General features: G+C 44.7%; 1 protein-coding gene across 8 annotated transcripts in view; it reads right to left on the minus strand.

The window, feature by feature from the left end:
• The window catches only part of ZNF75D (zinc finger protein 75D), a 36,213-nt gene extending 11,689 nt beyond the window's left edge, over positions 1-24,524 (minus strand). Inside the window, exons 1-8 of one of the 8 annotated variants that reach the window (XM_027092483.1) lie at positions 24,233-24,501; positions 22,227-22,753; positions 20,541-20,733; positions 19,722-19,813; positions 19,259-19,385; positions 11,796-13,726; positions 8,897-9,832; positions 7,731-7,860 (exon numbers count right to left, since the gene is read on the minus strand). In XM_027092483.1, the coding sequence (XP_026948284.1) occupies positions 13,017-13,726; positions 19,259-19,385; positions 19,722-19,813; positions 20,541-20,733; positions 22,227-22,673 (1,569 nt within the window). In that variant the 5' untranslated portion in view covers positions 22,674-22,753; positions 24,233-24,501 and the 3' untranslated portion in view covers positions 7,731-7,860; positions 8,897-9,832; positions 11,796-13,016. Of the gene's footprint in view, positions 1-7,730; positions 7,861-8,896; positions 9,833-11,795; positions 13,727-19,258; positions 19,386-19,721; positions 19,814-20,540; positions 20,734-22,226; positions 22,754-24,232 lie in introns of those variants that run through there. The other 7 variants (XM_027092485.1, XM_027092488.1, XM_027092489.1 and 4 more) reach the window with 7 other exon arrangements.
• Positions 24,525-24,951: the final 427 nt, after the last annotated feature.

A 24,951-nucleotide genomic window follows, 5' to 3' on the forward strand; every position in this document is an offset into this window, starting at 1 on the left:
CTTATTTGAGCTTGAGACGCAGTTACATCCTAGTTTGAAAACTTCACAAATTTGTTTCTCAATGGGCACTGTCTGCTTTTCACAATCACTTTCTGAATCCTCTGCATCCCAGTGCAGCAAATATCTCAGTTAATGAGATTTTAACAAGTTAAGGCTATATGAGCTACAGAGAAAAACATCAAAGGTCCCCTCTGACATTTAGCTGGCTATATTTTTTGGTTTACACTGAATATATGTATATTCATGGGCTATGTTTAGCATGACATAAAACTTTCAGTAGCTCTGAAAAATATCAAATGTGTAGCGAACACAGAGTGAAAAGTACAAGCTGAACCCCACCTCTGCCAATTCTACTCTCTAGAGGGGCCCTTTTTATATCTTGAGTATCTATGCAGATATTTCAACATAAAAATATTTTTCCAGTATAAGAAAAATGGTATTATTTTATGTACATTTTCTTCCAAACTTGCTTTCTCATTCATTAATATATATGGCCATCTTTGCACATTAGTGCACAGAAATCCATCACATTGTTTGCAGTGTCTTCAGTGTAGTCTGTGGAATGGATTCACTATAGTTTATTCAGGGAGGCCTCTGTTGATATTCACTTAAGTGTTTCCAATTTGTAACACATTGGCCAGGGTGGTGGGCAGCTGCATGTTCTAGCAGGATGAGTGATCTGAGAGAAATAGTGCCAGTGAGACTGCCATTAGGCCATTGAAAAAGTGCAGGTGAACACAATCTTTTTTTTTAAAAGAAGAAAGTAAATAGAGAAAATATCTTGCTGCATAGGAGTTTCACAAATGGAATGTTGGAACTATAAGTAGAGATGGATAGGTGGGTATATATCTAGGTGGGTATTTCTAAGCTACTTTTTGGATGGGTAAAGGCTGCAGTTCACTTGGGTCAAAGAAATCTCTCTTGAAGGTATAGTATATGAAGACAGTTAAAAAGCAGAGGCCCCTAACGATTCCCCCACAAAACAGTTAGAACAAATAACTGAGTTCACCAAGTTGCGGGATACAAAACCAAAGCACAAAAGTCCATTGTGTTTCTATACACTAATAATGGACAGTCCAGAAAGGAAATCAGGAAAACAATTCCATTTACAACATCATCAGAAAGAATAAAATACTTAGGAATAAACTGAACCAAGAAGGCAAAGGACTTGTACACAGAAAGCTATAAAACATTGCTGAAATTAAAGAAATAAATGGAAAGACATTCCATGTAAATGGGCTGGATGACTTAATATTGTTCAGATGTCAGTACTCCCCAAAGTGATCTACACGTTCAAGGCACTCCCTATCAAAACCCTAAATACATTTTTTTTGGCAGAAATAGAAAAAGTCATCCTAAGATTCCTATAGAATCTCAAGGGACTCTGAATAGCCAAAACAATCTTGAAAAGAAGAAAAGTTGGAGGGCTCACACTTTCTGATTTCAGAACTTACTATGAAGCTACAGTAATCAAAACAGTGTGGTTCTACCTCCAAAGTAAATATAAACATACAGATTAAGAACAGGCATTAAGTTAAGGTAGCCACAGACTCTTTAATTGGGGCACAAAATCTCTCCACTGTATACCTAGTGAAAAATAAAATGCACACTCCATGGTCTTACATGACCTCACCTTGGAATTCATAAAGCATCACTTCTGCTGTGCTCTGAGGGTCTATTCATTTTTCTTCATCCTTTCTTCTTTCCATTCCTCAAACTGGATAGTCTCCATTAGGCTGTCTTCACACTTGCTGATTCTCTCTTCAGCCTGCAAAAATCTGCTTTTGAGATTCTCTAGGGACTTTTCATTTCCAATACTGTATTGTTCAACTTCAGAATTTTCACTCGGTTCTTTTTTTTTTTAAATAATTTCCCCATCTTCATTAATATTCTCTGTTTGGGGAGATATTGCTCTCCTACTTTCCTTTCATTTTTAAGCATGTTTTAATTTATACCTTTGGACACATTCAATACAGCTCTTGGAAGGCTTTATCTAGTAAGGCAACATCTGGGCCTTGTCAGGGACAGTTCCCATGAACTGCTTTGTTCCCCTCTGTATTGGTTACACATTTCTGCTTCTTTGCATGCCTCGATCATTTTGCTTAAATTATACATTTCAAATACTATAATGTGCCAACTCTGGAAGTCACATTTTCCCCTTCTTCCAGGTTTGTTGTTGTTGGGAGTTTGTTTGTTTTATCGTTTTTGTTGTTGCTGTTTGTTTAGTGACTTTCCCGAATGAATTTTTACTGTTTGTATTCTTTGTCACTTGCGGTCACTGAAGTTTCTTCTCAGTTACCTTTGTGGTGAACCAACAACTGGAAATAGATTTTATTAAATATCTTGAATCAATAAGTCTCCCAACTTTTGTGTTCATGTTAGGTCATACCTTCAATGCACATGTAGACCGGTTACAAGTCTACTTTAGTCTCAATTCTTGCTTACACAGAAACTCAAGATCAGCCAGAGCAAAAGCATCAGCCTTCTCAAGTGTACCATAGCCTCAGGCAGCCATAAAATTAGCCAATTGCCAGTAACTTTCTTTTCGACAAATGGCCTCAGGAAAGGCTTTTCACCCTGGGTTAACTCCAAGTCAGAACAAATAAAATCAGTTTTGCAAATGGAACCTTCCAGGGAATACCCCAATCTCGTCAAATAATAATGCTATGAATACTAGACCCTTGCTTCTATTAATAGATATGATTTGCAAATATATTCTCTCATTCTGTGGGTTGCTCTTTCACTTTCTTGATAATGCCCTTTATTCATTCACGTTTACCTCAAATATTTATTGAAAGTCTCCTATGTACCCCTCACACTGCCAGCTGTATGTTCCACGAGTTTAACAGTGAACATGATAGGCAAGATCCCTGCTCCAGTGAGCTTAACACACAGGCTAGGGCGAGGAGGGGGGTCACACACCATACATAAAGAAACAGCAATTTCCAATTACAGCAAGAGCTATGAACGAAATAAGCCATTCAACCCAAATGCAAGCATTATTAGCCTTCTAATTTATAAATGGGTAGAGATTTGGACTAGAGTATTGGTTTTCAAAATATGCCCCTTGAACCCCTAGAGAACAGATCCTTAAACTTTAGCATATCAGTGTTCCTTGTTAAAATCAAATGAAAATTATAGGCTATGGGGATTATGAATTTCCTTAGTGAAAAAGCACATGCACCAATAACTTCCTATCTCTCTCTTAGGTTTCATAGATTACCTGAAGTCTATCTGCAGGAAGCTGGTAGGGGTGGCTCTAAGCTTAGCCCATCCTTCTGCCAGAGCAGCTCCTATTGTCCACTATTTTTGCATATTGGACCTTCAAGAAAGATTTTATTTGATCCAAGTGTGTTGTGGGCCCCACTCTCCCAGAAAATAGTTTAGAAACACCAAGTTAGAGGATCTCTCTGTGTTATCTCTTTCAACAAAACATTAGTAAGAATTCTACCCTTCGAGATGCTTTTTCCTTGTTTACTTTCTTCAATGAAAAAACTAGACTGTGTTCACTTTCTCTTTTTTCATTCTTGCCGTCCTCCTGGAACCTGCCTGTCCCTCTTGCCAGCGAGATATAAATTGGGATTAATACAATGTCTCTCGATAGGGGCCTGTCTGAATGAGTCATGGTGAGTTCATTCCATGGACTACACTGCAGCCATTGAAAACAAGGTGGTTGATTTCTGTGCACTACTATGCACAGTCTGATTTCTTAGACTAAAAGCACGGAGTTCTGATTAAGATAAGGTCCACTACATTAATCTAGACAGAAAATAGAGTGAAAACCTGAATTAAAATAGTGCTACAGGGCTTCCCTGGTGGCGCAGTGGTTGAGAGTCCGCCTCCCGATGCAGGGGACACGAGTTCGTGCCCTGGTCCGGAAAGATCCCATATGCTGTGGAGTGGCTGGGCCCGTGAGCCATGGCCGCTGGGCCTGCGCCCGGAGTCTGTGCTCCACAATGGGAGAGGCCGCGACAGTGAGAGGCCCACGTACCACAAAAAAAAAAAAATAGTGCTACAGCAGATGAAGAGGGAAAAGAGATAAGGAAAACATAAGGAAGCAGAATCCATAGGATCTGGTGATTGATAACATAATACTTCGCTTCCCCCCACATAATGACACCACAGTAACAGGCTCTAGTATAATAACAGGGGATTATTATACTGTTACACTGCAGTGGAAAAGTCTGCAAGGTCCAGACTCTAAGAAGGAGTTTTTAGGGACAACCAAGCCAACAAGGGAGATAAAAATAAGGATGCTAGAGGAAATTGATGCGTCTGACACTTACAGCTAGAGCAAGCACTAAACAAAGCCCAACTCCTAGGCAGATTAACATAAAACCTCACTCTGAAGGCCTATTTACCTTAGTTCCTGTTATCTAATATATCATTACAGCTTTCAACAAAGAATTACAATCCATGTTAGAATGAAATAATATTCAGAGTCTGAAGAGACAAAGCAAACATCAGAACAACATTCAGATATGGCACAGAGTTTAGAATGGTCAAACAGGGAATTAAAAATGGCTATTGGGCTTCCCTGGTGGCGCAGTGGTTGAGAGTCTGCCTGCCGATGCAGGGGACATGGGTTCGTGCCCCGGTCCGGGAAGATCCCACATGCCGCGGAGCGGCTGGGCCCGTGAACCATGGCCGCTGATCCTGCGCGTCCGGAGCCTGTGCTCCAAAACGGGAGAGGCCACAACAGTGAGAGGTCCGCATACTGCAAAAGAAAAAAAAATGGCTATGATTGGGCTTCCCTGGTGGCGCACTGGTTGAGAGTCCACCTGCCGATGCTAGGGGACACGGGTTTGTGCCCCGGTCCAGGAAGATCCCACATGCCGCGGAGCGGCTGGGCCCGTGAGCCATGGCCGCTGAGCCTGCGCGTCTGGAGCCTGCGCTCCGCAACGGGAGAGGCCACAACAGTGAGAGGCCCGCGTACAGCAAAAAGAAAAAAATAAAATTTAAAAAATTTAAAAATGGCTATGATTAATATGTTAAGGGCTATAATGGAAAAAAAATAGACAACAGGCAAGAATAGACAGGTAGAATACAGAGGAGTGACATCAACAAAAGTAGTAGAGTAGGGAATTTGAAGGGCCTGTCCTTCCACAGAAACACCAAAATGAGCAAACACTGTCAGAACTAAATTGGTCAGACTCTAGGAAATAAAGGTTTGAAGCAACCAAATGAATGCTGAATCAACAAAAAGAAGCCTTCGACAGGAGGGCTTTGTGGTGTTTTAACTGAGCCTTGCCCCCTTCCCCTCCCCTCCATGGTGATAGTCTTGAAGACAGTAGCCCTCATTCCTGATGTAGGTATCTTGTTCTGGAGGAACAGCGTAGACCTTGTTCCCAAGGAATTGTATTTGTCTATTTTGACCCGTCTAGGGTTTCCCTGAGGACAGATACAACGTGCAAGTTTTTTTTCACCCAACTCAGAACTCTCTCATGGTGACACAGTGGCTGTAAAAAGACAAAGATAAAGATAGAATCTTGAAAGCAGCAAGAAAGAAGTGACTCATCAAGTAAAAGGAATCTTCAATAAGATTAGCAGTCAATTTCTCAGAAGAAACCATGGAGACCAGAAGGTAATGGGATAACATATTTAAAGTGGTGACAGAAAAAAAATCTGTCAATCTCTCAACCAAGAATTCTATATCTGGCAAAACTATGCTTCAAAATGGAAAGAGAGGGCTTCCCTGGTGGCGCAGTGGTTGAGAGTCCGCCTGCCGATGCAGGGGACATGGGTTCGTGCCCAGGTCCAGGAAGATACCACATGCCGCGGAGCGCCTGAGCCCGTGAGCCATGGCTGCTGAGCCTGCACGTCCGGAGCCTGTGCTCCGCAACAGGAGAGGCCACAACAGTGAGAGGCCCGCGTACCAAAAAAAAAAAAAATGGAAAGAGAAATTAAGACATCCCCATATTTTAAAAAAGCTGAGAAAAGTCATCGCTAGTAGACCTACCCTAGAAGAAATGCTAAAGTTAATTCTTCCAGCTGAAATGAAAGGATACTAGGCAGTAAATGTAAGTCATATGAAGAAATAAAGAACAGTGGTAAAGATAACAATACAGGTAAATATAAAAGCCACTTTTATCATATTTACGGTTTGTAATACCTCTGTTTCTCCTACATTATTTAAGATGCAAACACATAAAACAATACTTACAAATCTATGTTAATGGAAACAATAAATAGAAATTTAACTTGTAATAATAACTACAAGAGTGGGGACTGAGCTGTATAGGAGCAAAGCTTTTGTATACTATTGAGACTAGGTTGTTATTAATTCAAACTAGATTGTTAAAAGTTTAATATGTCAAGTGTAGTCCCCAGGGTAAACACTTAGAAAATAACTTTAAAAAATACAGGGCTTCCCTGGTGGCTCAGTGGTTAAGAATCCGCCTGCCAATGCAGGGGACACAGCTTCGAGCCCTGGTCTGGGAAGATCCCACATGCCACAGAGCAACTAAGCCCATGCATAACAACTACTGGGCCCACGCACGACAACTACTGAAGGCCGCGCGCCTAGAGCCTGTGCTCCGCAACAAGAGAAGCCACCGCAATGAGAAGCCCGCGCACTGCAACGAAGAGTAGCCCTCGCTCGCTGCAACTAGAGAAAGCCCATGCACAGCAATGAAGACCCAACACAGCCAAAAATAAATAAATAAAAATAAATAAATTTATAAAAGAAAGAAATAAAGCGCAGATTAAGATCACATTTAACCCTAACCCATTTAACGGCTTCTCCAAGGGCTCTTTCAGCCCTAATGCACTACAAGACTTGAGGGAGTCGGGGATACAGCTTTAAGTTACTGCAGCTGTAATTGTGCCTAAATGCTTGGGGGTCACGAAGACTTTTGATAACCCCAAAAAGGTACAGGCTAGCTTTTTGGACAATTGCCCACATACTCAAAACTTTGAAGGCCCTTTGAAGTCATCCATGGACCCCCAGATGAGGAAGCCTTGCTTCCCAGGTTGGTCAAAGACCACTGAAGGAAAGATATTGATATACTGGGTTGGCCCAAAAGTTCGTTCGGGTTTTCCATAGGATGCTATGAAAAACCCGAACGAACTTTTTGGCCAATCCAATGTTTTTTTGTGTGCTGATCTATCCCGTGGGTATGCCCAGCTCCCAGAGGGGCCCTTGCCAGCAAAATGGGTGGAAAAGGCTTTGGATCCCTTTGGCAGGGGAGGGGGAGAGTCTTTGCACAAGGACCATTAGGAGCCTGGCCCTGGGTAGGCCTATGTCCACTGAGCCTGAAGACTTGAGAATTTTCTCCATTCTTGAGAATTTTCAGGAAGATTTCACCCACTGTGTCAGGATCTGTGGGAGTGGGGACTGGACAAAGCAGAGTATAATCCATATAGACCGCCCTATGCTGCTGTATTTTTCTCAGCTCACATTCCCGCTGCCCTGTTGTAGCAAGGATTTTAAAAGCAAACAATGTATAGAGTTGAGATGATTATTTTTCAATCTTGGCAGGGGGTTACATTTATCCCTTTAGGTTTATTTCTCTCACACACAAAAATCTGCAGACAGCTTTCGCCCATACTACCTCTACTCTGTGTGAGATCCTGCACCAGCTCCAACAGGGGGAATGCCCAAAATATAAGGTGCTGACACTCCAGTGAATGGGGCACGAGGTGAAGAAGAAAACCCAGAATAACACCCTTTAGGAAAGCTGAGAGCCTCCCCAAGGGAGGCCTGGGGATGGCAGATATATGGGTACTACCTGAAGAGAGGATGCTCCCAGCCATGACATCTTCTGCTACCAAACTCGAGTTCCTCTGAGGTGTCTGCAGTCCTTGGGTCGGAGTCAGTTCCTTCTTGTCACCCCAAGTCGCACACGGCCATACCAGAGCCTAAGGAGGGACGAGGGAAATGTTTCTTGGTGTTTCGTGGCTCTTCCTCTCCACTTCCCCCCTAAATCCCAACCCTGGAGCAGAGCTCCCTCCGGAAGCTGGCCTGGCCACCTCCCTCCCTCCTTCCCCGGGGTTGTCCAGATCTGAGGGTGAAGGGTGCTCACCACCACACCTCTCACCTCGCCTCCCGCCCTCTCCCCCTCATACGCTCATGATTGTTGACCCTGGGGAGGGCTTCCCTGACTCCCTGTCACTTTGTCCACAGCTGCATCCCTTGCCTGGCACCACGATGGTAGTAAGAAGCAGGGGCACAGAGGGAGGGAAGAGAGGCGAAGACGGCCACGGGAATGGAAGGGCTTAGAAGCGACTACGTCCGGCTGCCGAGCCTGGGACAGACTTTGGCAGGGAGTCCCCTCCTTTACATGACCGACAACCTAACATTTAATGATTTTCAACGGACACAGAGAGAAGGTAGCAAGGAGAGCATTTAAATCTCCTGACAAAGATGAGACCATGATTCCTTTTTTCTTCTCTCCCGCCCTGCCTGCCCATTCTCAGTCACCGTGGCCGTTCCTCTGGGAACAGTGGGACAGTTTACACTCACTATTGGCAGTGGCCATGGCAGAGGGAGCCAGGCAGTGAAGGAGGAAGAGGCCGCTGGAGTGGGGGAAGGGCTGGAAGGGACCCCCCCCCACACACACACAACAGGCTCTTGAGTAGCAGTCACCTCGCTGTTTTCTGGGAGGGAGAAGCTGAAGAGCCAGGCCCTGCACGCGGCTGGACAGATCTGGCCTGGACACGCGGACATGCCCTAGCGTCTCGGCCACAGCAGGCAGTGGCCCCCTGCTCCCCGACCCCTTGACTCCCAACCTCAGGCATCACAAATGCAGACCGATCAGAGTGCAAGAGGACCGCTGGCCTCTGCTCTCCTGGCTCCTTTCTCATCCTCTTTGCTCAGCCCATCTTTTCCCTGATGTCCCTCAGTTGCTGAGGGCCGGAGCACAGGGGTGGGGATAGGAGCCCACACCCCTCACACCTGGCTCAGGTCAGCTTTCGTCTCCTCAGTGCCATCTCCGCCTGTGGGATCTGAAGTTGGAGTGTTCTGCCTCTCCGTTCTGTCCCGAGTGAATATCCGGCCTGTGTCTCCAGCCCCCGGGCTTTTGTGTGATGTCTTCCTGTTGTGTCCTCAGAAAAGCATCAGAGTTCTCGTCTTTCAGCCACACGCTGGGGAGGTGGCAGGTGAGTATGAAGCAGAATGACATCTCCCCTCCATTCCCTCCTGCCATTTCCTTCCTTAGTGCCCACGTCTCTTCTTTGTCTGAGATGATGAGGGCTGATGTGAGTGGTCAGGATGCATGAGCAAGGAGCCCCTGCGAGGCTGTGGCAGAGGGTTGATAGGGAAGAAGAGGTACTAATGAGTCAGCTAGGAGCCCCAACTTCTACATCCTGTGCCACAACAGCTGGGACAAGAATGTCCATTCTTCCTGGAGCCCCTGTGTTCAAAGGGTGCTGGAGTATCTGAACTTGGAACCAGGAATCCTCGATTCTTTTCCTGTTTCTGCCCATTCACATCTAAAGGTCTTCCTGCCACTTGCCTTAAAAAAAAATCTCTAAAACAGGACCCATGTTCCATGCTTCTGACCTCTCCTGGGAAGGTCAGCATAGACGAGGACCTGGAAGATGAGCTCTGAAGCTAAAAGGTGTTGTAACTGAGGATGGCAGCTTTGGGAAAACAGAGTGCCCTTTTGCTGACCCGTTTTCAGGAACTTTGCTGAATCTCATGAAGGGGCAGTAACTGCGGGCTCCATCCACGCGGTACTTCCTTCAACTTTTGAATCCATCTCTTCTTTCTAAATGCTAAACAGGGAATTCCCTGGCGGTCCAGTTGTTAGGACTCCGTGCTTCCACTGCAGGGGGACGCAGGTTCGATCCCTGGTCGGGGAATTAAGATCGCGCAAGCCACGTGTCGCGGCTAAAAAAAAAAAAAAAAAAGCTACACAAATAAATGCCCTTTCCGTGGCAGCATGATACCAGCTATCTAGGGTGCTACCAAACATGGATTCACACAGAAAGTGCCCTCTGCAGGAAGCTGAACTTCCCCTTAGTTCCAAGGGCACAATCACAGAGAGACCTGGAAGGGATGGTGGGGCAGTCCTTCTCCAAGCCTTTTGCAGTATAATGGTCTCCTTTCCTTCCGGGTCACTTCCTCCTGTGAGATTAACTCTTTCATTCTTTTTAGTGGCCGTTCTACAGTCACCTCTTATGAGTTTGAGGATACACCTAATAGTGTAAATACTGTCCACAAAAATTCCACCCCTAGCCATCACTTGCCCTCCTTTTTCAAGCATCTCAAGTTTAAGGAATCTAATATATTGTGGTTGTTACTCATTAGCAGTGTATCTAGCTGAATGGGGACATTAGCTTATTGCTTACCACTGACTAGAGAGGAGCATCTCTAGAAAGGAATGTCACACCAGAAGGCTACCCTTCTGACCATCATGAGCCAGCTTTAAAAAGAGCTGGAGAGGCTTCCCTGCTGGCGCAGTGGTTAAGAATCCGCCTGCCAATGCAGGGGACACGGGTTCGAGCCCCGGTCCGGGAAGATCCCACGTGCCGCGGAGCGGCTAGGCCCGTGCACCACAACTACTGAGCCTGCGCGTCTGGAGCCTGTGCTCCGCAACGGGAGAGGCCGCGACAATGAGAGGCCCGCGCACCGTGATGAAGAGTGGCCCCCGCTCACCGCAACTGGAGAAAGCCCTCGCACAGAAACGAAGACCCAACACAGGCAAAAAAAAAATAAACAGGGCTTCCCTGGTGGCGCAGTGGTTGAGAGTCCGCCTGCCGATGCAGGGGACACGGGTTCATGCCCCGGTCTGGGAGGATCTCACATGCCGCAGAGCGGCTGGGCCTGTGAGCCATGGCCGCTGAGCCTGCGCGTCCGGAGCCTGTGCTCCGCAACGGGGGAGGCCACAACAGTGAGAGATCCGCATACAGCAAAAATAAATAAATTTATAAAAAAAAACAGCTGGAAATGATGGAAAACTCAGTAAGGATGCTTAAAAGCTGAATAAGTAGACAGAGTTGATTTTTTAAAACAAGATGAAAGATGTTCCAAATGTTTATGGACCATCTTCTGTAACATGGTTTATGGACCATGAACATAGACTGTTCCAAATGTTTATGGACCATCTTCTGTAACCAATGTTAGGCATGCTCACCAGTCTCTCTTAATTCTCACAGCAGCCCTGATAGGAAGGAATCACTATCTCCATTTTATAAACATGTAAACAAGCTTAGAAAGGACTCTTCATGGAAAAATTATCTGGGGAATTCCCTGGTGGTCCAGTGGTTAAGACTCAGCGCTCTCACTGCCGGGGCCCAGGTTCCACCCCTGGTTGGGGAACTAAGATCACGCATGCCGTGCGGTGTGGCCAAAAAAAAAAAAAGAAGAAAAAAAGAGAAATTATCTGAAGACACCTATTCTAAAAAAGTGAACGTTGGTCATCTCTGGGTAATATGGAAACAATGGAATTTTGTCTGATGTTTAAATCTCATGTGAAACAAAATGCCGTTTTCATTTAAAAAGTAAAATTTTATGAAATAATAAGTATATAGAAGGCTTGACCAACATCCTGAACTAGGATCTGACACAGGTATAAACCCATGTCTTCCAACTTCCCTGCCCTTCCCTTGACATCACATCGTCTTCTCAGGAGATACAGTTGTCTCTCCTGCAGGGGATTGGTTCTAGGACCCCCTGCAGCTACCAAAATCTGAGGATGCTTAAGTCCCTTATGTAAAATGGTGCAGTATTTACATATAACCTACACACATCTTCCCATATACTTTAAATCACCTCTAGATTACTTACAATACCTAGTACAATGTAAATGCTATGTAAACAGTTGCCAGCATGCAGCAAATTCATGTTTTACCTTTCCTAAGCTCTGGAATTTTTTTGATCCGCGGTTGGTTGAATCTGTGCACGTGGAACCTGTGGATATAGAGGGCCAACTGCGCAACCTCAGGCCAATGGGGAAGGAAAAGGAACCACCATGAACAAACCAGTTTCTGTCTGACCTGGCTCTCACTGAGCCATCACTCTAAGTCACAGGCCTCACCCTGCTCTGACTGGACACTCCCTCCTCACATCCAATGTTCACCGAGGCTACGAGGCCATGAGGCCACGTGGCTCTCCTTACCACTCTAGTAAATCAGTTTGCAAAATCTCCAGACCTTCCTGCAAAGCATCCATGTATATGGGGCTGTGGCTGAACAGCCATAAAAATGGGCCTCCTGATAGGTCCTGGAGCAGGGTGGCATCAACTTGAAAGCCTTCCAGTCCACATAGTGAAAGTCAAAAAAAGGCCATTCACCACTGCCCTCTGCCTTCTACAGATACCTGGATGAGGGCCCCGATTACCTCCTTCATCATTTCATTCTGAATACCTCAGTGTTGAGAGGACCAGCAGGAAGAAAGATATCAAGTGCTTCCAGGGTCCCTAGGTCTGTGCTGGCATTCAGGCCTCTGTGTGCTGCTTGGAATTCCTTTGACAGAAAACACTGCAGCAGTAGTGGCTGCTCAGGAGAGAGGCAACTAGAATGGGGGTACTTCTCCCAGGGCAAACACTGAACCCTCTCTTCCTATTCCAGAATGAAGTTCCCTGAACCCTGGTTTGGTTGTTCGTGTAGCCAGAATGGTAGCCACAGAAACTGCCTCAAACTTAGTAATTCTCTCTGAGCTCCCTTCAGAGGACCTGAATACTCTTATTTTCCGTCTCTCCTGAGAAAGAATGGGAGTAGGACTCATGGCCATCACATATTTGCTGAGCACCTGATACCTGAAGAATTTAGATCACGGGGGGTGGGGAAGCTGAGTAACCAGACAGATACAGATAGTTAGAAATAGATAGGTAACTTTAGATATATGAGAACTATTTCACTCTTTTATTTATAAAGAAGTCATTATGGATCAGTCTTGTGCTAGGAGGCACTGAGGATACAATGCTGAATAAAAGAGAGTTTAGATTCCTTTTTATGAAACATAACATGTGCCCCTCCCAAATTTTGTTGATGATAGATTCCTATCACTGGGTGCCTCATCATTTTGTATTCTTTTATCACCTCTAGGGTCAAGCTCTAGCTGCTGGCTTTCTTCAGACTGGAGACACTGGACACGATTCCCTTCTCCTGTGGAGTTTCTGGTGTCTAAGAAGGCTTGACCGCCTGCTAAAATTTCTCCTGCATATGCTACAAGTATAAGGCTGCTCACCTGTGTGGGTTCTCTGGTGTTTAATAAGGTGGGAGTTCTGAATGAATCTTTTCCCACATTCATAACATTTAAAGGGTTTTTCTCCTGTGTGAATTCTTAGGTGGGTGTGTAGATTTGTGTTATGACTGAAGCTTTTCCCACACCATGAGCATCTATATGGTTTTATTCCTTGGTGTGCCAGTAAGTGCTTATTAAGATCTGAACTCCACCTAAACCTCTTATCACATTGTTGACATTTATAGGGTTTCTCTTCAGTGTGAATTCTCTGGTGCTTAATTAGGTCAGAGCTAACCCTGAAGCTTTTCCCACATTCCTGACATTTAAAAGGTTTCTCTCCTGCATGGCCTTTCCCATGAAGATCCATACGTTTTGGAAGCTCTTGTCTGCAAGTTGTAAGTTTCTTTCTTTTCTTCCCTGGAAAAGCTCGATGCCGTTTCCGTACCCTGTGTGTACCACCATGATTTTCTCTGCCCGTTGTTTTCTGGGCAACTTTCATTCTGGCCTTTCTTAATACTTTGCATCCTGATGCTTGTATTTCTAATGTAGAAAGAGACATAGGTTGGTCATTTCCAGTGTCATTTTTGAGCTTTAACCCTGTTGGAATAAACAGAAGAATCAGACATCTGATCCCAGAACAAGAAAACTACAGGAATGAAAAGAAAAATCAATGATGACAGCTTTTAAAAAATACAAGAACAAGTGATTTCTGGTCCAATCTGGACAAAATGGCATAGACCCATTTCTCCCTGATCCTCCTTGCTAGGCACAACAACAAACCCATTCAAGAATGCAAGACACAATGAACAGAGAATTCTAAAAAGTGGTAAAAAGAAGGCAAAATGGTTTGGGACCCCAGAACTACAAGAGTAACACAGCAGGTGTCTTACATCCCCACACCCAAAAAAGAAGGCAAACCAGATCTAGTGTTTTCCAAACCGCAACCTAGCAACAGAAGGCTACCTGGATAGGCTTATTCCTTCCCAAATCTGAATGGGAAACCTTCTAACAACACTAGAACTCCAGTGAGGAGACACCAAATTAGGCATGCAGAACTAGCAAGAGGGACCTAGCCACAAGTGGCCGGGCCCAGGAAGCCTTTTCATCCCTACAGGTCAGAGATTCCCACTGAGAGACACTCTGGCCTAGGTAAGTATCTTCCTCACCATCAGGCAGCACCAGCGGGGACGCAAGGGAACCTTAGCAGTACCATATAAACCAAGGAGACCACAATAACACTATAAAGGCTCTGAAAACTAAACTGTCACTAGACACATACTCCACAAAAGTAGGAAAGAACCTGTGTGCTAAATTAAAACAGAGTGACTGCCCATTAAAATAAAATATTTAAATAGGACCCAGACTCTCCTAACATAATAGACAAAATGATCAGGATGCAATAAAGAAAATAACACATCACACCTAGAACCAAAAAAAAAAATCACAGCTTGAGTGAGAAAAGGCAATCTGACAAAAATGGAATCAGACTGGAAGTCAAAACCAGAAAGACAACAGAAAAATCTAAAAATATATGGAAATGAAACAGTATACTTCTAAATAATCCATGATTCAAACAGAAAGTCTCAAGGGTAATTTAAAAATACATAGTTAAATGAAAATGAAATTAAAATATATCAAAATATGTGGAATGCAGCTAAGGGAATGCTCAGAGGAAAATGTATAGCCCTAAATGCTTACAATAAAAAAGAGGAAAGGTCTCAAATAAATAATCTAAGTTCCTAACTCAAGAAACTAGAAAAAAAGCAAAATAAAATTTTAAAAAGTTGAAGAAAGGAATAATAAAGATCACAAAAGAAATCACAATCAAACAAAAAGCTTATTCTTAAAGAAAATAAAATTGATAAACCTGTATCAACACTGACAAAAATAATAGGAGAGAAGATATAAACCATCAGTGTCAAGAAGGAAATTGGGTATATCTCTACACATTCTGAAGCAATTAAAAAGATAATAAGGGGGCTTCCCTGGTGGCGCAGTGGTTGAGAGTCTGCCTGCCAATGCAGGGGACGCGGGTTTGTGCCCCGGTCCGGGAAGATCCCACATGCCGCAGAGCGGCTGGGCCCGTGAGCCATGGCCGCTGAGCCTACGCGTCCAGAGCCTGTGCTCCGCAGCGGGAGAGGCCACAACAGTGAGAGAGGCCCACGTACCAAAAAAAAAAAAAAAAAAAGATAATAAGGGAATACTATAAACAACTTATGTTCGTGGATTTTAAAAGTTAGGAAAAATGGGCCAATTTCTCAAAATCCACAAACTACCATAATTCAACCAATATGAAATAGATAATCTGAATAGCACTCTGACCATTAGAGAAACTGAATTCATAATTTAAAAGCTGCTAAAAAAGACATCTCCAGGTTCATATAGTGTTACTGGAGAATTCTACCAACTATTTATAGAATTAACACCACTTGTATATAATCTCTTCCAGAAAAGACAAGAGGAAGAAATACTACCCAAGTCATTTTATAAGGCCAGTAATTACCCTGATAGCAAAATCATACAAAGACAGTACTAAAAAAGAAAACTACAGACTAACATCTCCCATGAACTTAAATACAACAATCCTCAACAAAATACTGGCAAACTGAATGTAACAATAATTAAGAATTATATACCATGATCAAGTAGGATTTACTGCAGGTATGCAAAGCTGGTTCAACATTTGAAATCAATCAACATAACCCACCATATCAACGAGCTTTCAAAGATCATAATCCCATTAACTGACACAGAAAAGTATTTGACAAACCCCACATCCATTCACGATAAAAAACACTCAGAAAATAAGGAATTATATCGACCTGATGAGAGTATCAACAAAAAAACCTGTACTAACACCATAGGTAATAGTGAAAGACTTAAAAAACTTCTTAGAACTAATAAGTGAGTTCAGTAGGGTCACAGGATAAGAAAACAAAACAAAATTAGTGGCACGCCTATACAAAAACAATAAACATGCAGAAACCAAATTTAAAATAATACCATTTACAATTGCTCCAATGAAAATTAGCTTCTACATACACGTAACAAACATGCAAAAGATCTGTACACTGAAAATTACAAAAAGCTGATGAAAGAAGTCAAAGAAGACCCGAATAAATAAACATACTGTGTTCTCTGATTAGAAAGATCAACATAGTAAAGATATCACTCCCCCTCAAATTAATATATAGGTTTAATGTAATTTCTAGCAAAATTCCAACAAAGTTTATTGTAGACATAGATAAGCTTATTCTAAAATTTACATGGAAAGGAACAGGCCCTAGAATAGCTAAAATAAAATTTTATCTTGACAAAAGAATAAAGTGGGAAGAATCACTCTACCTGATAGATATTAAGGCTTCCTAAATTGTATAGCTACAGTAATCAAGACAGTGCCATACTGGCAGAAGGATAGACACATAGCTCGATGGAACAAAATAGATGTACACAAATATGCCCAACTGATCTTTGACAAAAGTGCAAAAGCATTTCAGTGGAGGAAGGCCAGTCTCTTCAACAAACGAGGCTGAAGCAATTGGACCTCCATAGGCAAAAAAAATGAACTTCAACCTAAACTTCATACCTTATATAATAATCAACTCAATAAGAATCGTGGACTTAAATGTAAAATTATAAAACTTTTAGGAAAAACATAGAAAATTTTAGGGATCTATAGCTAGTCAGACTGCTAGCCTTGATAACAAAAATACAATCTATAAAAGGAAAAAATAAAAAATTGGTTATCACAATTCAAAATTTTTACTCTGTGGAAGCCCATGGGAAGAGGATAAAAAGAAAAATACACAGCCTTGGGGAAACTCCTTGCAAACCACATATCCACGAAAGCACTAGAATCTAGAATCTATAAAGAACTCTCAAAACTCAACAGTTAAAAAACAACTTAATTAAAATATGGGCAAAAGCCATTTCACTGAACATAGAGATAGCAAATAAGCACATGAAAAGCTACAAAACATCATTAGCTATTAGGGAAATGCAAATCCAAACCACAATGAGATAACACTACATACTTAGCAGAAAGGCAAAAAAAGTATTTTTTTAAAAAATGGTGATACTACTAAACAACGGCAAGAATGTAGAAAAACTGGATCACATCCATTGCTGGCTGAGAATGTAAAATGGTACAGCAACTTTGAAAAACAGTTTGGCATTAAACATGTAATTACCATATGAACCAGCAATTGCACCCTTAAAGGCATTTATCCCAGAGAAACGAAAACTTATCTCTACACAAAATCCTGTACGTGAATGTTCACGGCAGCTTTATTCGCAATAGCCAAAAACTGAAGACAGCAAAAATACCTTTCGATGGGTGAATGGTTAAACAAATTGTGGCATATCAATATCATGGAATGCTTCTCAGCAGTTCATCTGAACTACCGATACACGCAATAGCTAAGATGAATTTCCAGGGACTTATTCTGAATGAGAAAAGTTAATCCCCCAAAGCTACATACTGCATGACTCTATTCATATAACATTTTTGAAATGGCAAAATTAAAAAACTGTAGAACAGATCAGTGGTTGGCATAGGTTGGTGATGGGGTGGGATGTGGGAGGGAAATGTGTGTGGTTATAAAAGGGCAACAGGAGGGCTCCTTGTGGTTATGTAACTGTCCAGTATCTTGATTGTGGGGGCGAATACACAAACCTCAACATGTGATAAAACTTTTTTTTTTTTTTTTTTGATAAAACTTTATAGATCTAAACACACACACATACAAGGGAAAACGGAAACATGAATAAGGTCAGTGGACTATATCAGTATTAATATTCTGGTTGTGATATTATATACTTTTGCAAAAGTTATCATTGACGGAAAATGGGTAAAGTGTACGTGGGTTCTCTTTGTATTACATTTTAAATATGCATATGAATCTACAATTAACTCAATTAAAAGTTAAATTAAAAAAATACAGGGCTTCCCTGGTGGCGCAGTGGTTGAGAGTCCGCCTGCCGATGCAGGACACATGGGTTCGTGCCCCGATCCGGGAGGGTCCCGCATGCCGCGGAGCGGCTGGGCCTGTGAGCCATGGCCACTGGGCCTGTGCGTCTGAAGCCTGTGCTCCGCAACGGGAGAGGCCACAACACTGAGAGGACCGCGTACCGCAAAAAAAAAAGAAAAAATACAGGAACAGAATCTTAAAAATGTTAAGCTCCTATAAAGGTTCCTATCAAGGAATCTTCTCCTCTTCCTATGTATACACTTACCTCAAGGAGACTCTCTAAGACTGTCCTTGAACTCTTGGGGACCTCGGGTCTATGGTTCTTGCCCTTGTGCTAAACAGATCGCTTTAAGTTTAGGGTGCAATGATAATGTTCTGAGAATAAAACTTTGAGGTCACGGACTGCCATCTTAATTCCAGACTATTTTCAGGAAAAGTGAATGACTCTTTTATACTTTTATTTACTCCCAACATTTAAATGGGCAGAATCTTAGATTCCACATCTTCTTTATACTCTACTGTGGTTGTAGGTGGATATGCAATGAGGAAGCGAAGAACTAAACCTATAAGGAGGACAGATGGAAACGATGTGGAGGGGGCGGGGAGTGCAGTGGTATTCCAGCAGACCTACTTAGAGATAAGGTGGCTTAGACCAGATGGTGAGAGCAGAAGAGGTTGAGACGTGGTTGTATTCAGCACCTTTTGTTAAAAACTTTTTAATCTTATACTGGAGTATAGTTGATTAACGGCGTTGCAGGACCTATTTTGAAGACAGAGCTCAGGGCACTTGCTGACGGATCGGCTGGGGGGTGTAACAAAAAGACCAGAAAGAAGGATAACTGAGAGGTTTTGGGCCTGAGCAACTGGGTAAGTCGTGGTGCCCGCTACTGACATGGAAAAGATATGGGAAGAGTGGGTTTGCAGGGCGGGGCAGGAGTATGAGAGATTAAGAACTCTACCTAGAATAAAGAAGTGAGATGTGTATTCGTAAAAAGCTCTCCGGGTGGTCTGGATATGCCTTTCCTTTTCCCCACACCATCAAGCTGAGAACCAACCCGCCACTGGAACACTGGGACTTTCTCACAGGAGTTCATTTTTCATGAACTGAGGACGGGACAGATTACACAAGTTCTACACAAAGGAAAGGAAGAATCTTTACCTAGAGAGATGACAGTCTCATAGTTTTCCTGCATTACATTATGGTAGAGGATCTTCTGAGCAGGGTCCAGTAATTGCCATTCTTCCTCGGTAAAAAACAAGGCCACATCTTCAAATGTCAACAGACTCTAAAGAAGAGAATAAGTTGTAGTTCAGTACTTGCCACGACAAAAGCCATCCTATCACTCATCTCCGAATGACACGGGAGGCCAGTCACTGAAGACCTTAAGAGTATAATATTTAAGGGAAAAGAAGTGAGATGGCAGAAAAGGAAGGCACCAAAGAGATCAGTACACAGCTTGGGAGGTGCCCAATTCCCACAGGGCCAAGCCTCGTTGCCTAGAGAACACCTGGGACTAACGCACCTCAAGAGCACCTGCCAGGTACGGTGGGTCATGGGTAGCAGAGAAAAGCAGACAAGGTCACGTTCAGGCTGCCTGGAAAAGCTGGAAAGTACAGCTCACCTGGGACTCAGGCAGGATGAGCTCAGATGCCATCTTCCAGCTTGGGGTGCTTTCCTGCTCAGAAAAGGCTAGAATCTGTTGAGCAGGCACAGCTGTGGGGGGAAAAGAGCCAGAAAAACTTTCTCTTTTCTATTTATGAATACCCTGAGGCAATTTCTACAATATAGGACTCCTTCGGTAAAGATGGCTCATCTTCGCGCACGTGTGTGTGTGCGTGCGTGTGTGATGTGCTGTGCCAGAAGTGGCCTTCTCCTTGCAAACAAGAACCAAATATCCACCACTCCGCAGAATTGGTTCCCAGTTGACTCTTTCCACAGATTTCATGAAATAAAAGGAAATCCATTATGTTTTTCCTCTCATAAAATAAATTGTTTGCTGAGCTGGGCAAGAATTAGAGGTGTTTGAAAATGAAAGCCTCAGGTCCTCCAGTGTACGGTAGGAAATGTGGGAGATTTATTACTTTTTTCCTGGTGTACAATTATCTTCCCATTCTGCCAATGACAGTCCATTTCTGATCCCAATTTCTCCTTTAACTTGTAAGGGTGAGATGACCCCGCCTGTTCCTGCTGTATCTTCCTCTCTCCTCTCAGATTTCTAAGGAGCAAGGTCCACATTGTAAATACCAGGGTTCTGTGGTTGGGATGTTTCTGTACCACAGAATGACCCTCACCTTCACCCACCACTGGCCTACTATACTCCCACCAGAGAGCCATCCTAAGTGCCAGCAGGGCTGGGCAGCTGGAAAATTCCGTGACATTCTAGCTGAACCAATTACTATCACAGCTCCCAGGAGAAGAGAATTATTATGAAGCTCCTCACCTCTTCCATATAAAGGCTGGGTTTCTTTCTGAGTATTCCAGCCCAGCTGTTCTTGCAGTACCCGGTATGTATTCCAACATTCTTTCTGGAACACACCCATTGGTTGGGGCTCTGCTGGCTTCCACTTAAAGCCTGGGGCCACTGCTGTTTCTCCCAAGAGCAATGCCTCCTTTCCCAGCTCATGGGCTGTGACCTAGAAATAATCCCCATCCTCGTTAGCAAAGAACTTTTGGCCTTGGGGTGGTGGTGGAGGAACAAACAAGACTAGAGCCCAGGTTTGGGGAGCGTGTAACGTTAAAGGAAGTCATTTTTTAATTAATTAATTTATTTTTGCTGTGTTGGGTCTTCGTTTCTGTGCGAGGGCTTTCTCTAGTTGTGGCAAGCGGGGGCCACTCTTCATCGCGGTGCATGGGCCTCTCACCATCGCAGCCTCTCCTGTTGCAGAGCACAGGCTCCAGACGCGCAGGCTCAGTAGTTGTGGCTCACGGGCCTAGTCGCTCCATGGCATGTGGGATCCTCCCAGACCAGGGCTCGAACCCATGTCCCCTGCATTAGCAGGCAGATTCTCAACCACTGCGCCACCAGGGAAGCCCAGGAAGTCATTTTTAAAAAGAGATACTGCACCATGGTTTCCTCACAAGGAACTATACATGTGATCTGGGAAGATTAGGATAAAATGAGAGAAGCTGTGACTGCTGCCGGCCTCCACCCCTCCACAGATGGCCACAGCTCAGGCCACGAGCAGGGTGGGGTAGGCTGCCTGTCCTTTTGCTGCCTCCACTCTCTTGCTTTCTAGACTTGGATCCTTGACCTAGTGGATTTGTATCTTCTAGTTTTCTCTAAAACAAAATAAGGACGCAAAGAAAAAAGGTTTTCCTGTCAGTCAGATTTTCCAATCCTCCCACGTCCAGGGAACGATTTAATGGAGAAAGGGGATGCAGCGGAGGGAAAAAATGAGGGAAGAGTTGGGACTCTAACTTTCCTCCATATGCTTCAGTTGTAATAAGACACCTGTGTTCCTCAAGGTGGACTCTCGAGGAAAGGAAGTGTGCTGCCATCTCCCAAGGACAGACCTTGGTTCCCCACTCACCAGCAAGGCCAAGGCCAAGCACTAAGGGAGGCCACAGGGCTCTTTCCTCCTGGCCCTGAGATGTGTGTTCCCACCACAGAGGGCACCACCCCTCAGCACTTTCTCTCCATTTTTCTGTTGGCACTTTTCTTCTTTCCGTATCCCTGTTTCCTTTTTTTCTATCTCTTCTCTTCCTTTGCAGTCTCCCCAGAGATGTTTGATTTATACTTCGGTTGCTACCCTCTCTTGCCTTTGATCTCTAAGTGCTGTCCACACTTTCAGGTTTTTTTCTCCTTCCCCAAGTCTTTCTTGCCTTTTATTTCTCTGTTGCTAAGTCCTGTCTCCTCAGCCATGCTAGACCAGGCCCATCACCCTCAATTCACCCTGGCCCTGAAGAGGGCGAAATGCATTTCTTTTCTCGAAGGCCAGGAAAGACTCCCAGGAACTCCGAAACCTGGAGGCTGACTGTCGCTGCCAGTCTGTGATTTCAGATCGCACTTAGCTGTTCTAAAGCAACAACAGAAGAATGACCTAATCCATCCCATTATCCAATTAGCAGCCCCCGCCCCGGACCTTTACCCTATTTCAGTGTACCCGTAAGGAATCTTTCTGCTCACCTCATTACTTATTCCACCATGTTCTTTCTGAAAACGGTCTACCAGGGCCACAGCCTCTCTGATGCTCTGTGGATGATACTTCTGCACCCAGTTCTGGATATCCCTGGGCAGAATGGTCAGGAACTGCTCTAGCACCAGCAATTCCAAGATCTGCTCTTTTGAGTGGATCTCTGGCCTCAGCCACTGATGGCATAATTCCTGCAGTTGGCTGACAGCCTCAAGCGGTCCAGGTGCTTCATGATAATAGAAGCTCCGGAAGTGCTGGCGAGCGCTCTCAGGACCAAGACTGTCCATCTGTGGGCTGGATTTCTTACTCTGACTGGAGCTCTCTTTCACAGACCCCTTAGTCTCCCACAAAGCCTCCACGTGTGGGTACAAGCATGCATTCACCTTCAGATGTCTCATCATCATTTGCTCTAGGAATAGTTTTACTCCTATGTGTGACATCCTCCTGGTGCCACCTTTGACAACTGAGGCCTTGTCAGGCTTGGTACAAAACCAATGAGTGGATCTTCTCCCCAAGGTCACTGAGGGAGGGCAGAAAAAAAAAGTAAACGTCAAGAAGAAAGCCACATGACACATATTTACTTGCTATTTATAGTTATCAGAGAAGAAAGAGCAGAAAAGTTCCTGTCCTGCCTCGCCTTTAAAATCAACTGCCACTCAGGATGACTCAAGACTACTTCTGGACATGTTTTTCCCCTTTCCTTTGTTACCCAACTCTGAAACAAAGCACAGCTCAGGGAAGACAAAAGTCAGTTGATCACTTTTTTTTTTTAAGGTTGATGGGTGAAAAAACTGGCACCCATTCACTAAAACGAGCTTTGATATTATCCAATACTTAATCTGTGTGCTTCCTGTCCCACCTTTACAAATGGGGCATATTTGACTTTCTCTAAATTGTAATAGATCACCCCAGTTTTTTGTCTTTAGTCAGGGTGAAAACAACTTCTCTGCCCCTTCATCCTATTATGGAGACTGACGCCTTTGCTTCATGGAACATTTGATATTCTCTTTTCATATTAATATTGGAAAGGAAACTGAGGCGGCCAGATCAGAAAAGAAGTAATTAGAGAAAAAGCAACCTTATTCCTCTCAGCAAGTATCCCCCCACTAAGCAATAAGATGGCATCAACATTGTTTTTCTGGGGGAAGACTTATAAAGGGCACTGAGCAGCTCTGTACCTGTGTCTGAAAATTTTTGCTTACTTTACTGGAAAAACTGACAGTTGGCTTTGTTTACAAGATACCCAAACGTCAAACTATAAAAAAGGAAAGGAGAAACGGTGACGATTAAGGTTCTTCAGAGACAGGAAGGGTCCTTGTAAACGTAAGCCTTCTCTTGACTTTACACTTCCTCAGGGTCATAGAGATCTTTAAGCAAGGCTGAGGACGGCCTTGAGAGTCTGATTTTCTCGGAGGTGATCCAGCAGAAACAACAAAGTTCTTTCAAGGATGTCACCGGTATTCAAAGAAATAATTTGGCTGGTTCCTTGCTGCCTGTACAGGCTCAGGAGGTACAGGGACACGTCCTGTTTTTCTTTGTCAGCCAAAACTAATGTCTAGGAAGCTGAAATGACCCTTTCTCCAGGGATATGCTCATAAGCCAGCGGAAACGGGCAAGTTTCGCTGGGCTCCTTGGTAGGCCTTACGCCCCATCCCCCATCTACACCTACATGTGAGGACCGACCGCGAGGGCGCCCGCGTGCACTCAGCACACCGGCAGCCTCCGAGCGTGCTTCAGCAGCAGCCCTGGGTTATATCTGCACACAGGGTACAAAGAGGTTGCTTCCAGAGATTAGATGTGGCTGTAGGAAACTGAGTGCCGGCCTCGCTGAGAACAGGTCCCGCCGGCTCTCAGGCCGACCCGTCGCCCAGCAGCGACGCCACCGCGAAAAGGAAAAGGCTGCGCGCCCGCACCCCAGCTCGCCACCACGCAGCTGGCGCGTGCGGCCGGCATCTCTCGGGGGCCCTCCTGACCAAACCCAGAAGGAAAATCAAATTACCTCCACCCAGCTCCGGCTTCCGTGGACGCCACTTCCCTCTTTCTGGGCTCGGCTATGAAGTCGCCACGCCTCTCGCCCCCGCGGGGAGGAAGGAAGGTCCGGGTTCCCGCGCTCCCGGGGTCGATGTCGGGAAAGCGCGAGGCCCCGCGAGCGGCGCCCCAAGACGCCGGGGTCCGGGAGCGCGGGGCCTTGGCAGCTCAGTCCCCAGCCCAATCCCACTAGCGGCCCGAGAACATTCCGCAACCCGCCATTTCGGGGTCGCGGGCTGTGGACTGGCCCCAACCGGAAAAGGAAGAATGCATTTCCGGTGGTTCCGTGACAGCCACGCCCAACCTCGCCCTCCCTCAGTCTGGGGAGTCGCAGCCTAGCGAGTCCGGAAGGGCTCGCGGGTCCTTCCCATCCCGGGTTTAGCCCCGGATGCAAATAAAAGAGTTCTGGTTACCGCGTCTCGGGCCCGCGGGAGGCCTAGCTATGCCACAATAGGCGTCTCGTCTCCTGGGAATGATGCAGTCTGCTGATGCGCGACGCCGTGATCTCGGACCCCCGACTTGCGGAGTGGCGGCCAGATTACTCCTGCGTCGCGTTCTGGCAGTCGGTTTCCCTTTCTCCCGGGAAGTTCGCCTGGTTAGGGCCACCAACCCCGAAAATCATCGCTAGGCTCGTCCCGGGACTCCTTAAGTTAAGAGGCCTTTGGTCCTCCTGGTCAGACCCCTCGCTAG

The sequence above is a fragment of the Aethalodelphis obliquidens genome, unplaced genomic scaffold (genome assembly GCF_003676395.1).
Source record: "Aethalodelphis obliquidens isolate GAN/ISIS:26980383/991018 unplaced genomic scaffold, ASM367639v1 scaffold78, whole genome shotgun sequence".
Lineage (NCBI taxonomy): Eukaryota > Metazoa > Chordata > Mammalia > Artiodactyla > Delphinidae > Aethalodelphis > Aethalodelphis obliquidens.